This window comes from Mastomys coucha, unplaced genomic scaffold (genome assembly GCF_008632895.1).
Source record: "Mastomys coucha isolate ucsf_1 unplaced genomic scaffold, UCSF_Mcou_1 pScaffold22, whole genome shotgun sequence".
Taxonomy (NCBI): Eukaryota; Metazoa; Chordata; class Mammalia; order Rodentia; family Muridae; genus Mastomys; species Mastomys coucha.
The window spans coordinates 105,414,558-105,427,259 of NW_022196905.1; the positions used below are offsets into that span (position 1 = coordinate 105,414,558).

Here is a 12,702-nt window from a genome sequence, read left to right on the forward strand (position 1 = left end):
TCTTAGGAGGGAAGTTTTTAGCTCTAAGTGCTTACGTTAAAAAAAAAAAGAAAATCAGAAAGAACATGAATAAATGATTTAATGATGGAGTTGAATAATCTGGAAAAAATGGGAATAAACCACACCCAAATCCAGGAGATGAGACAATATAATGAAAACCAGAGCAGAAATCAATGAAGTAGAAAGAAAAAACAGTACAAAGAATCAACGAATCTAGGAGCTGTTCTTTGAGAAGATAAACAAGATTGACCAGCCCTTCCCGAACTAGCTAGAAGAAGGAGAGGACCCAAATGAAAAGAATCAGAAACAAGCAGGTGAACATTGCAACAGACACCAAAGAAATTCAAAATTCTATGAGGGGATCCAGTAAAGGTTAGAAAACACATCGAGTTAGAAAAACGGATGAATTTCTGGGTTCACCAGAACTACAGAAGTTAAGCCAAGAAGAGATCAACAAACCCATAACAAAGGAGATTGAAGCAGCAAGGAAAAGCCTCTAACTCAAAAAGAAGTCCAGACTCAGATAAGAAGATCCATAAGGAAGGCTTAAGTTACTACGTTTCAAGAAAAGAAATTGAAGGAGCGCCCTCAAATTCTTCTTCCTATGGAGCCAAGATCACTCTAATTCTAAAGCCAGGTAAAGGCACAGCAGAAAAGAAAAAACCAACAGGCCAGCATTCCCAATGAACATACGTACCAAAACCCTCAGCAAAACACTTGCAAACTGAATAGAGACTTATATGAGAAAGCTCATCCACCATGATCAAGTTGGCTTAATCCTAGAGGTGTGGGGATGGCTCCACCTACAGAGATCAATAAATGTAATAAATCATACCAATGGGTGAAATATCAAATGCCCATGATAGAATCAGAAAAGACCTTTGACAAAATCCAACACAACTTCATGATGGATGTCCTAGAAATAAGAGATAAATGTTGTATACAACAAACCCACTGGGACCCCAGTGGAAGAGCTAGGGGAAGGACTGAAGGAGCTGAAGGGGATCTCAACCCCCATATGAAGAACAGTATCAATTAACTGGACCACCCAGAGCTCCCAGGGACTAAATCGCCAACCATACATGGAGGGATCCGTGGCTCCAGATACATATGTAGTAGAGGATGGCCTTATCTGATGTCAAAGGGAGGGGAGGCCCTTGGTCCTATAGAGGCTTGATGCCCCAGCGTAGAGGGTTGCTAGAACAGTGAGGCAGGAGTGAGTGAGTGGGTGGAGGAGCACCCTCATAGGGGAAAAGGGGAGGGAGAGAGGGAGAGAGAGGGGATGGGACAGGGAGGTTGTGGAGGGGTAACAGGGAAGGGGAATATTATTAGAAATGTAAATGAATAAAATGATTAATAAAAAGAATCCACCACTAACACCATCCTAAACGGAGAAAAATAATCTCTTAAATGATTCCACTAAAACCAGTAGTAAGCTAGGGATGCCAATTGTCCCCACTCTTTTAGCACTGTACCCACTATCCAGAGCAATAAGACAACAGAAAGAATAATTAAAGAGATACAATTAGCAACCAACTATCTCTATTTCCAGACGAAACATAGTATACACAAGAGACCACAAAAGTTCCATCAGAAAACCTCTAGAAACTGAAAGGAATGAATGCTTGCAGCAAAGTGGCAGAACCAACTTACCAAGTCAGCAGCCTTCTGCATGCTGATAATTAAAAAAAAAAAAATCGAGGAAAAGATCATGGAAACACCTCCATTCACAACCGCTTCAAAATGCCTAGGAATAAACCCAACCAAGGTGTTTGAAAAGCTTCTATAATGAACTTTGCATCTCTGGAAAAAAAACAAAACAAAACTGGAAACTCACTAGAAAATGGAAAGAAATCCCATGCTTAATATTTGAATTAATTTCGTGAAAGTGCCCACGCTACCAAAGAAATGTACAGACTTCCTGCCATCTCAGTCAAAATCCTCATGACAGACGATCTTCACAGATAATAGAAACTCAGCACTTGGGAGGCAGAGGCAGGCGGATTTCTGAGTTTGAGGCCATCCTGGTCTACAGAGTGAGTTCCAGGACAGCCAAGGCTATACAGAGAAACCCTGTCTTGAAAAAAAAAAAAAAACCATAAATAAATAAATAAATAAATTATATGGAACCACAGACACCCTCCATCCTCTACTCCCATAGCTGAAGCAGCCAGCCCTGAGCTAAAAGAACAGTCCTGGAGATATCACCATTCTCGGTCCAAACTGAGACAGAGGACCTGGTGGGTGGTTGATGACACGGGGGCGGGGGTGGTGGTGTCAGAGGTCACAGAAGCCTGTGCTTGTGTCCATCGCTGAAAGACAGTGTCCCAGGTTCCTTCCTCCCTTTTCTTCTTTTCTTTTGAGACCAGATCTCACTGGGTAGCTCTGGAAGCAGCTATAGAAGTCAGGCTGGCTTCAAATTTACAGGGACTATCTTATCTGCCAGCCTATGCTAACACCTCCCAGTGCTGGGACTAGAGGTGTCTGTTGAGTCCTCCCCTTCCCTCTGGCTTCTCCTCTTTGTCTTTCACTCTTTCTTCACTCCACTCCCCCATTTTCCCATTTCCCGGGCACCGAGTTGCTGTCTGCACCCACAGCAGACACACAGCAGAGCTGAACTGAGACCCAAGCTTGGAGCAGGGCAAGAGATGAGGTCATTGGTGGCACACAGGACATCTCCTATACATAGACTGACCCAGAAGCCTCCTCGCGTGCCTCCAGACAGACAGACACCTCTTCCTGCTTCCTGCTGCTCCTATGGGTCTCCTGGCTAGGAAGCACTGAAACCTCCTGTGACACAAGCCAAGCACCCTCTTCCCGGGGAGGAGGTTCCTCAACTGTCCTTTACAGCAGGGAGAGCCAGCCAGTGCAGTGGCCATGCTTTAGGGGAGGGGCCCTCCGTGCTGTGCAGCTGCTGTGTATGGGAAGTTTTCCTCCGAGTCCTCTCCTAGGCCATTCGCTCCACACTCGGGGCCTTCACAACACTGTAACCGCGGCACTGACGTGGCTGTGCTGGATACAATTTTGAGGCGGCTCTCCTTTCCTGGGAAACTGAGGTAGTTGGCCGTACAAGCCCCACCCATCCCATCAGGAGGACGCTCATGCCACAGGGAACCCAGAATGTGCTCAAAACTCCACACTGTGAAGCAAAGCTGAGAGCCTGGAGCCTCTAAGCCCTCGGTACCTTCCTTCCTTCCTCCCAGCCCATACAGTGTAGGTCACGGGTGCAAAAGGTCTTCCGGGCAGGGCTGAGAAAGAACAGATGCTGTCCGTCATAGGAGCTAAGCCTCTGAAACTTTTCCTACCTTGCTGAACTCAAGCTCTAAGCCTAGGGTCCATCCAGCCGCCCCGCCCCCTGCAGGCTCCGCCCTACCAACCTCCACAGTCCCTGCCTACCACCAGTCAGGTTTCCTCTTTCCTCCCCACCTCTCGCAGCACGTCAGGCTCTCCTACCTACAGGCCCCGCCCCATAGAGCCCCCTCATTACAGGACCCTCCCTCGAGGCCACCCCTCAAGCTCCGCCCCTATCTGGCCCCGCCCTCTCCCACAGCCTTCCTGCTAGCAGGTGAATCCCTCTATCCCTGAAATCCTCTTACTGGGCCTTAGCAGGCCAAAGAATTAGACTCCCAGAACATTCCACATTCTAAGCCATCATTGTGCAGAGAACCCATTTGGTTCCAGGATTTGGACAAAGGCGGTCAGTGTGCTAGAGCTGGGGCAATGTAGGGAAAGTGGAGGCTTTAGGGACCCAGACCATGGCCTGCTGGGACTACTGTAGCCTGCAGAAGGTGCGGAGTATCTGGTAGTGGGATTTGTGGAGAGCAACGCCCTCAGGAGGCAAAGGGACTATGGAGCCCCAAGGTCAAAGTTACCCAAACTGGAACACTAGAGGCAGGCGTGCTACCATCTTTCCCCAGAGAGAAGGAGCCAGGACTTCTGTACCTTCTGCACTCCCTGCTCAGCATGAAGACACTGATTTCCCAACACCCAGATACAAGACTCTCCTGAGCAGGAAAAAGGCCTTGTGTGATTTCAGGGTGAGATGGCCAGAGCTAGTCTACAGCGAACAGGAGGAACAGGGAGAGGATTCAAGGCTGACGGGACTCCCTTCCCTCTATAAAAGGTCCACAGACATAAGCTCCTGCTCCTCGGAGATTAGTATCAGCCTCAAAAATCAGGAAAGCAGCCACAGCGAGTTTCAAGACTTCCCTGGCTACCTTACAGAGGCTCCCCACATGACCATTCTCAACAGCTACCTGAAACCAGAGTCAATGACACGGCTGGAGAAGAAGGTGAGGAGGAAGACCCTGGTGGTCATGAATCAGATGGAGCAGGAGAAGGAAGCTGCTAAATACCGAAGGGCGGTGCTGTTGAGGAACGCTAGGGAGCTTCAGGATGAAAAGGCCTTCGAGGAAGCAGAAAACAAGCCCTTCTTGGAATTCCTTACGAAGAAAAAACAGGAAACCCAGGAGAAGTATGACTCCCTGTGGAAAGACTACACCCAGCAGTGTCAGGAGATTAAGGACAGGAGGCGAGAGCTGGTCTCTACCTTCACCTCACGCACGGGAAGCCTCCAGAAGCAGCTGATGGGGGACAAGAAACTTGAAGCCAACTTGAAGAAGAAGCTGAAGGCTCTGGCACCCACAGCACGCATAAAGGAGAGCCAGGACCGGGAGATAGAAGCTCTAGAGTTGGAGAAAGCCAGCATAGTAGCTGACATCTTCTTCCTGGACCAAGAGGCCCACTTTCAGTTCCTGAAGGAAAGGGCCGCCTTGGAGAAGCAAGTGGAGGATCTGAACCTGCTAGAGTCTGGAGAGGACATCACCAGAGAGCTGAAGAAGAAGATCAAGGCCTGGGATGCTGCGGCCAAACAGGCTCACGAGGACTTCTGCCACGACTTCAATGCTCGGCACAGGCAGCAGCAAACACAGCTCCAGCAGCTGGATTGGGAATTCTGCAAGCTGGAGGACCGGAAGGAGAAGCTGGAACGGAGAAAGCAGCGGTGGAAAGAACAGCAGTGGTACCTGGAGGCTCTGGCCAGGGGGAGGGAGCGCCTACAGCAGCGGGACCACCGCCGGCAGCAGAGGGAGCACCGCCGGCAGCAGAAGGAGCACCCAGCACTGGGCCATCTACTGGGTGTCAGGCCAAAAGCCAATCCTAAGTAATGCTGCCATGTCCCAGGAAGCAGACTGGAGCTGAAGCTGGGGCACTACACAAAGAATGACGATGCTATATGATAATGCAGAGGACAGAGGCGGGAGGTGGGGGGGTGGGGAGAGGCCTGAACTTCTCAGAGGGGCAGAGGGGTCCTGGTCTGTCCCTCAGGCCTGGCTCCCACACAGCACCCGAAGGGCTAGCCTAACCTAAAGCTTCACAGCATTGGGAAAATTTGCTCTTCAGAAGCTGTACCTCCCGTGCTCCCCATACCTCCCGAGCACCCCGTACCTCCCGTGCTCCCCATTGCAGACTTCAGTGCTCAATTCCTGCTCTAGTGTGGCCTTCATGATGACAGGGGTGCATTTTGTAATGGGTACCTTGCACACAATCAGCCCATCTCACAGTAGGAGCATCGGTGTCTTAGGTGGGTGCAGGGTGGCATTTGGGGAACTGGGTTCTTGGCGTTTGTGCCCGGCTGAGGCTAGATTGCTTACAGAGCTGTGGGTGGTGATGGAGAGCATGGCCCCGCATTTGGGCCGTGTGCTCCTGTGCGACAAAATCCAGCCAGCTCTCGAGTCCTGGGTGTTGCTCCAGGCAAAAAGCCTCAGCCTTACATTGTAGAATTTTAACTTCTACTTAGCTATAAAAACATGAACTCATTTAAAACTGTGCCAAAGAAATGAATTGCTGAATGTACCTTTGGCTTACAGAGTTAACTTGCACATGAAATGTTCTGTTCTCAAGCAACAATATTGAAAAATAAAAGCCTACCTATGATTATTCAAAAAAAAAATCTGTTTATCGTTACCCAAGCACACAGCTCTTTCTTTTTATGTAGAAGAAATAAACCTTGGGGGACTTAAACGAAAGCTGCTCGCACCCGCACCCTTGAAGGCTTGGCTACTACATGTAGATTGCTAGGGGATAAAGGAAGGAGGCCAGCCGGATCTCCTCCTGCCTGGAGCTTATGACCATGAAGTCTGACTTAGGCAGGACTGGCCAGTCTCCATCTGCTCACTTGAGCCTCACCCAGCACTTGCAGGAGCAAAAGATACAGATGCCTGTGGTGCTTGGAGTTCAAGAGACTCTGCCTGGCTCTCTCATAATCATTATTGAGCACCCATTGTGTGAAGGGAAAGGTGGCAACTCCACAAGTTCAGCATAGTAGGACTCTGGGGGCTCCCAGATACTTGGAAACATTTGGGGGACAGGAATCCATGACTTACATCCTGAGACATACGAAAGACAGACAGACAGACACAGCTGCTACTGGGGGAGGCTGCCTTGAGGTGGTGTGGAGGAAACTTGTGGGAGGGCATGAGGAGGACTGACTGGAATCTTTCCAAAGCTGCCACACTGGGCTAAGTCTTCATGATGTGTGAGTCAAGTGCAGGGTGAGGCACTGCTTGGTATTCCATACCTGGTCGACAACCCAAAACAAAAGCCTATTTGTGATTATTCAAGATGAAACGTGACCGTAAGGGTCAGAAGGCACGGACAAGAGTCAGAGGGCACAGACAGTGGGAAGGAAGGTGGAAGGTGGGGGTGTGACAGGGAAGGATTTTAGATCAAAGTTTTAGTGTTGGCTGTCCATCTCGCTGGGCACAGGACACCTGAAGGGTCTAAGAGGGAGTGCCAAATTGGCTTCCCCAGCCAGAGGCCACAAGGTCTGGCAGATGGCCAAGTCCTTGTGGTTTGAAGCTGATGGACAATTGCCCCCCCCCGCCATCTCCTTCTAATTCCCTATGTAGTATTTATGGCTGTGTGTGCCATGTCCAGTGGTCAGAGCTGAGTAACAAAGAACCAAAAGAACCAAAAGCCAGTAAGCAGCACCCCTCCATGGCCCTTGCATCAGCTCCTGCCTCCAGTTCCCACCCTACTTGAGTTCTTGCCCCAGGCTTCTTCCTTCAGTGAGGAACAACAATGTGGATGAGTGAGCTGAATAAACCCTGCACCCCAAACTGGCTTTTGGTCATGGTGTTTCACCATGGCAATAGCAATGCAAACTAAGGCAGGACCCTAACTCAGGATTTTCCCATTTCAGAGTTGGAAGGGGCCCCATGCACCGCATGCTTTCCCAGAGATTGTTCCAGAACTTCTCTTGGCCCTGAAAGTTACTGGTTAACTGGCACGTTGGTCACCCTGCATACTGCATGAACCACATTTTCAAGTCTTGTCCAACTTGGTCTTGCCCCAGGCAGGTCCACATCCCATTCTTGGGTTCTCAGCCTTCCGACTGACACCTCAGTCCTCCTCGGGACCTTCACCAGAGCAGCTAGCCCCATTGGACGGCTGCAAACAGTTCCTGATACCACACCTAGCTTCAGAGAAACAATGCTTCCCGTGACAGGATGACCATTCACACTGCCTCCCATGTTGGAAGACTGTTTGCACTTTGCAGGCAGGGAAACTGGAGGTCAATTAGAAGAAGCCATCTATGCAAGCCACAGGAGACCTAGGGCTCAAGGCAAGTATGTCTGACTGTGCTGAGCCTGGCATCTTTTTTCTTTCTCCTTATCTTCCAAGACAGGATTTCCCTTTGTAGCCCTGGCTGTCCTAGAACTTGGTCTGTAGACCAGGCTTGGCCTTGAACTCAACCTGCCTCTGCCTCCTAAGTGCTGAGATTAAAGGTGTGCGCCGCCACTGCCCAGGGATATACCTTAACTCGTAGATTACACCACATTCTGTGTCTCCAAGGAGTGTGGTATAGAACACCTGGAGGCCTACCTGTCAGAAAATGGGAATCAAATAGTTACAAGCAACACCATGGGGACCAGTCTCACTGCCTGAAATGGCGGCATCTCTAGCCCCCAAATAGTCACAAACACGATGCAGTCTGCTCAGGCGTCAGGCCTTCCTTCTTAAGAAAGTGTTGTCTGTTCTCTGGGGACACCCTGCATTATTTTAGCTCATATATTTTATATTCCTTGGTGGCAATTAACTTTGTTTCATGGATCGCAGTTAGGAGTACCTAACAAAGCCAATGCGAACCTTACCTTTATTTCGTCAAGTAAGCCATCTGTGCTGTGTTTTGGAAGTATTTTAGAAGCCCTCTGAAAGATAGGAAAGGTGGGGTGGGGAGGGCTGGTCTGGAGCCGGGATATGGGGAGAAGGTGGTGGAAGAGCTTTGTAACTGCACAGCTAGAGTTTGCCTTCCACAGTGTACATAGGAAGAAATGATGAGCCAATGGCCCTGTCTTCCTGCATCCCTTGCAGACAAGTGTTAGACCCTCATGCAGATATTCTGCCCTTGAAGGGTCGTCCAAGAGGCATTTGCAGGCTGATTTAGGCAGGAAAACATATGGAAGAATGCCAAAGCTTATGCAATTCTTTAAATATGAATTATATCCATGTAGACGCATGATTCATCTGTCAAATGACTAACTTCAGTGGAGAGGCAAGCCCATTTATATGCAGCTTTACCACTCGAAAATCAGCTGGCATTAGAGCTGGGTTGTAAAAATAATAAAACACAGCCCACACAGGGTAGCCCACTCGCTTAGTCCATGATCCAGTGAGGTTCAGAGTGGGGTCTTGGCCACTTCCTGTTTTGTTAAACGAGGTCCCAGATCTGCCTCTGGACTTCCATGATGTGTTAGCTGGCTGTGATCACATGATGACGAGAAGCTACTCAAGGGGACATGGGTGTGTGGGTGTGTGGTTTTGCCTCAAGGGACACAGTCCATCTTGACCAGGAAGCATGGCCACACAAGCCGGAATCATCCGGTCACACTGCGTCTGCACTCAGTAGAGTGTGGACAGGAAGTGGGGCTGACCGTAACAATCTCAAAACCCCACCCCCTTTTCACAGTGACTAACTTTCTCCAGGTAGGCTTTCTAAAGGTTCCACAAGATCTACCTGGTTGAGAACTAGGTACTCAAATACACAGATCTGAGGCGGCCATCCCCCAACCACACCACAGCCTTCTGTCCCTGATGTCCGTATGATGTCCACGGCCATCTCTGCCCGAAATGCACTCAACCCAACGCCAAAAGTCACCGGGGTCTTTAACTAGTCCTTTAGCTGCGAGCTAAAGGCAAAAGGCAAATTTTGTATGTCTACCGACATGATGGCAGAGTGAACGTGTCATTCCAAAACAAAGCAGGAGGGAAGGCCCAGCAAGAAAAGCTCAGACCGGAGCAACAGAAACCCAGTGGGGGAAACCCCAAACCCTTCCACTTCATGACAAGCACCTGGGGCTCAAGATGGAATAATAAACGCTTGGTATCCCCCTCTCCTCCGATTCTACTGCCTGCAGCTCCTGCATCCTCTCTTGGTCTGCCTCTCTTCTGAGTCTGTACCTTTCCTTGGCGGGTGCCCCATGGTCTTGGCACTTCCAGTATCCTGCAGTTTCCATCATGGCTGGGCTTCCTCCTCCTCCTAGCTTCATGCACTTACCTCTTGGGCCCTCTTTGCAGAGACTCTGATCCTGCCTCACATGGCCAGGCTTCAGCGGCTGCCAGGGAATCCTGGCACAAGCCTCTAGGGTCCCCTTCACTACAAGGAATCTTTTCAGGCCATTCTCCTGTTTTGAAGGCATTCACATGCTCACACGCTGGAGCCTTCACTGTGGCTTCTTTCCTCCCCCCACCCCACCCCCCCGTGCCTGTCCTGTTATCCTCTGTGGAGCCGGTGGTTTCTGAAAGGCCTGATCCTTCAACAGCTCCAAACCTCATAAGCTTTCTGTCGCTCTGCTCAACTTAGGCTCTTTCTCACTGCAGACCCAGATAGCAGCCATGAGCTTCGGCTGTGCCTAGAGCCTGCCATGCTTGATTCCGGCCTCACTCAATGTCTCAGGACTCGGGCAACATACAGTCAGGTTCTTTACCCTCATGTCACATCAGGGAGCTCTAGTCAGGTACCCATGGAGAGCATTCTTATTCCCTGTGCTGGCTGGTTTTATGTCAACTTGACACAAGCTAGAGTCATCCAAAAGGAAGGAACCTCAATTGAGAAAATGCCTCTATACAATTGGGCTGTAGGCAAGCCTATAGAGCATTTTCTTAATTAGTGATTGAGAGGGGAGGGTCTCTCCTCTCATTGTGGGCAGGGCCATCCCTGGGCTGGTGAGCAAGCCATGGGGAGCAAGCCAGTAAGTAGCACTCCTCCATGGCCTCTGTATCAGCTCCTGCCTCCAGGTTCCTGCCCTGCATGAGTTCCTGTCCTGACTTCCTTCAGTGATGGACTGTGGTGTGCAAGTGTAAACCAAATAAGCCCTTTCTCCCCAAGTTGCTTTGGACCTGGTGTTTCATCGCAGCAATAGAAACCCAAGACAGACATGGGCCCCAGGATAATGGGGTATCGCTGTGATAGAGCCGACCATGTGCTTTGGAAAGAGTTGAGGGAGGACTTTGGAACCTTGAACTAGAAAAGCCACTGAGTGCTGAGAGCTCAGTGAGCTGTTCTGCAGGAGCTGGGAAGACTGGAATGTCGAGGGCAGTGTAGATGATGAAGGCCTGGCTTGTGAGGTTTCAGAGGGAAGCAAAGACTTTACGGGGTGTTTTGTGTGAAGAATCTGTGGTGTCTGGCTACCAGGAGCTTGATTAATATGAGACAAGAAACAATAAAGTTGAGTCTTTGCTTTTGTGGGACAATAGATGCTGGTCAGCTGGGGTTGAAGGATCAGCTGTCACGAAGAAGAAACCAGCATCCCTGAGGTGAAATCTGGGAAGTGTTTCCTCAGGCTCAGCACACAGAAGCTGTGTTCCAGAAGCTGCTAAGGTTGTGCTGGCAGCTGAACTTGGTACTGTTAAGGGTCACCAGGTGGTCCTGGTTTTGAAGGCATGAAGAGGTCATGGAGAGCTGCTGAGGCTTGGCACTGTGTGGCAGGGCTGGGGTCCCTGAAGAGAGTCCTGATGAGGTTGTTGGTGAAGGTGCAGCCCAATTGCAGTAGGGACCCAGCATTTTTGGAGATGCCCGTACCATGAGAGGATCACCAAGAGCAGCAGCAATGGAACGGGGCCAGCTAGAGCCTAGAAGACCAGCGGTGTGTGCTGCAGAGGGTGGAGCCAGAGAAGTGACCTTCAGAGGAGCCCAGAAGATTGTGAGTGCAGCCCAGATAACCGATCATTGTCTCTGCCTCCCTTCTTGCAGTGGGATTACAGAAGTGTGATACCATACCTGGCTTTGTGTAAGTGCTTCAGTCTTGAACTCAGATCTTGTACAGCAAGCAAGCACTTTCTACACTGAGCTGCCTCTCCAGCCCCTTGATAACATACCTTTCTCTAGTATGAGGTGTGAGAAAAGAGCCAGTCAGAGTGAAGGGTTCACATAACTGGAGACCCACAGAAGCTTGACCACAGCCAGCGGAGGCTTCCCCAGCCCTAGGTCTCTGTCTCTGGAATGTCACACTAGTGTCCTCTCCTGCCTGCCGTCACTGGCCCTACAGGGCTGGAGGTTCATTCGTCCCTGAGCTCCCTTCTAACATTTGTACAGGGCAGCCCCAAAATGCTTTGAGGAGGGAAACTGGGGTGCCAACATTCGTTTCATCTGCCTGCGTAACAAGGAAAAGAGGGTACCAGTTCTCTGCAATTCTCCACCGGATGCTGCTGCCCTGGCCTGACTGTGGCGAAGGACTCTGAGTTAATGGTTTGAGCCTCTCTGCCATGTACGGGCTTTGAGATGGACATAAAACCAATCTGGTGCCAAGCTGAAGGTTAATTGAATATTTGGTGTGCAGCAGGGCTGATGAAAGAGACTCCATTTTCCCTCCATCCTCAGCCAAGCTAAGCACCCACGGATGCGGATGTCTTGATGTGAGGCAAAACCGCACATTTGAGAGGATTCCAAAGAGAGGAGGGCCAAGATAAGCAGAAATTGGGGGGGGGGGAGATCCTCAACAACTTACTAGGTGGGGCTTGACGCTGGGTGTAATTCCCCCTCCTCAGAAATAAAAACCCGGGAGTCAATCCTTCTCAGAGGCAGCTCCCATGAGTTTGCCCGGTAACTTCTGTGGGTCGATGTTCTCGATGTTCTTGTCAGCAGAATTGTATGTTTGTGACTCATCACAAGAGCAATAGGCAACAGCTTGTGTGCACGTGTGTGTGCATGCATGTTCACATGTGCATGGGTACGCGCTGCATATGCACATGCATGTGTGTGCATGTAGAGGACATGATGCACAGAAGAAGAGGCTGATGTCAAAGTGTCTTTCCCCACCTTATATACTGAAGCAGAGTCTCACTGGCTAGTCAGCTTGCCTGGGGAACCCCATCCTCCCTCCCTAGTACTGGGGTCACAGGTAGGCTGCCACGCCCATCTGGCATTTACATGAGTACAGGAGCTCTGAACTCAGGTCCTCACGCTTGTGAGGCAAGCCCCACTGCACCATCTTCTCAGCTCCCACACTGCTCTAGAATGGAGTTTTCTGCCTGAAGCCTCAGTTCGGAGGTTCCCAGTGACCTCTGTGACTTGTTCTTCCTCTGCTGTAGCTGAGGTATGTCTCCCGAAGTGGACCGCCCCCTCCCTCACTTCCCGAGTGTGTGGGTGCTGTCTGCAGCCGCAGCACTTGGCCTCTCTCTCCTCATTTGCTTTTTTTTTTTTTT

General features: G+C 50.1%; 2 protein-coding genes across 9 annotated transcripts in view; one reads left to right on the forward strand and one right to left on the reverse strand.

The window, feature by feature from the left end:
• Positions 1 to 12,702, reverse strand: part of Sez6l (seizure related 6 homolog like) — a 164,175-nt gene that overhangs the window by 26,484 nt on the left and 124,989 nt on the right. The gene's annotated exons all lie outside the window — the stretch shown is intronic.
• On the forward strand, positions 3,669 to 5,939 carry LOC116068183 (coiled-coil domain-containing protein 121-like). The gene is given in 2 exon segments (XM_031337426.1): positions 3,669 to 5,160; positions 5,163 to 5,939. Coding segments are annotated over 2 exon segments (1,374 nt in total). The 5' UTR covers positions 3,669 to 3,848; the 3' UTR covers positions 5,225 to 5,939.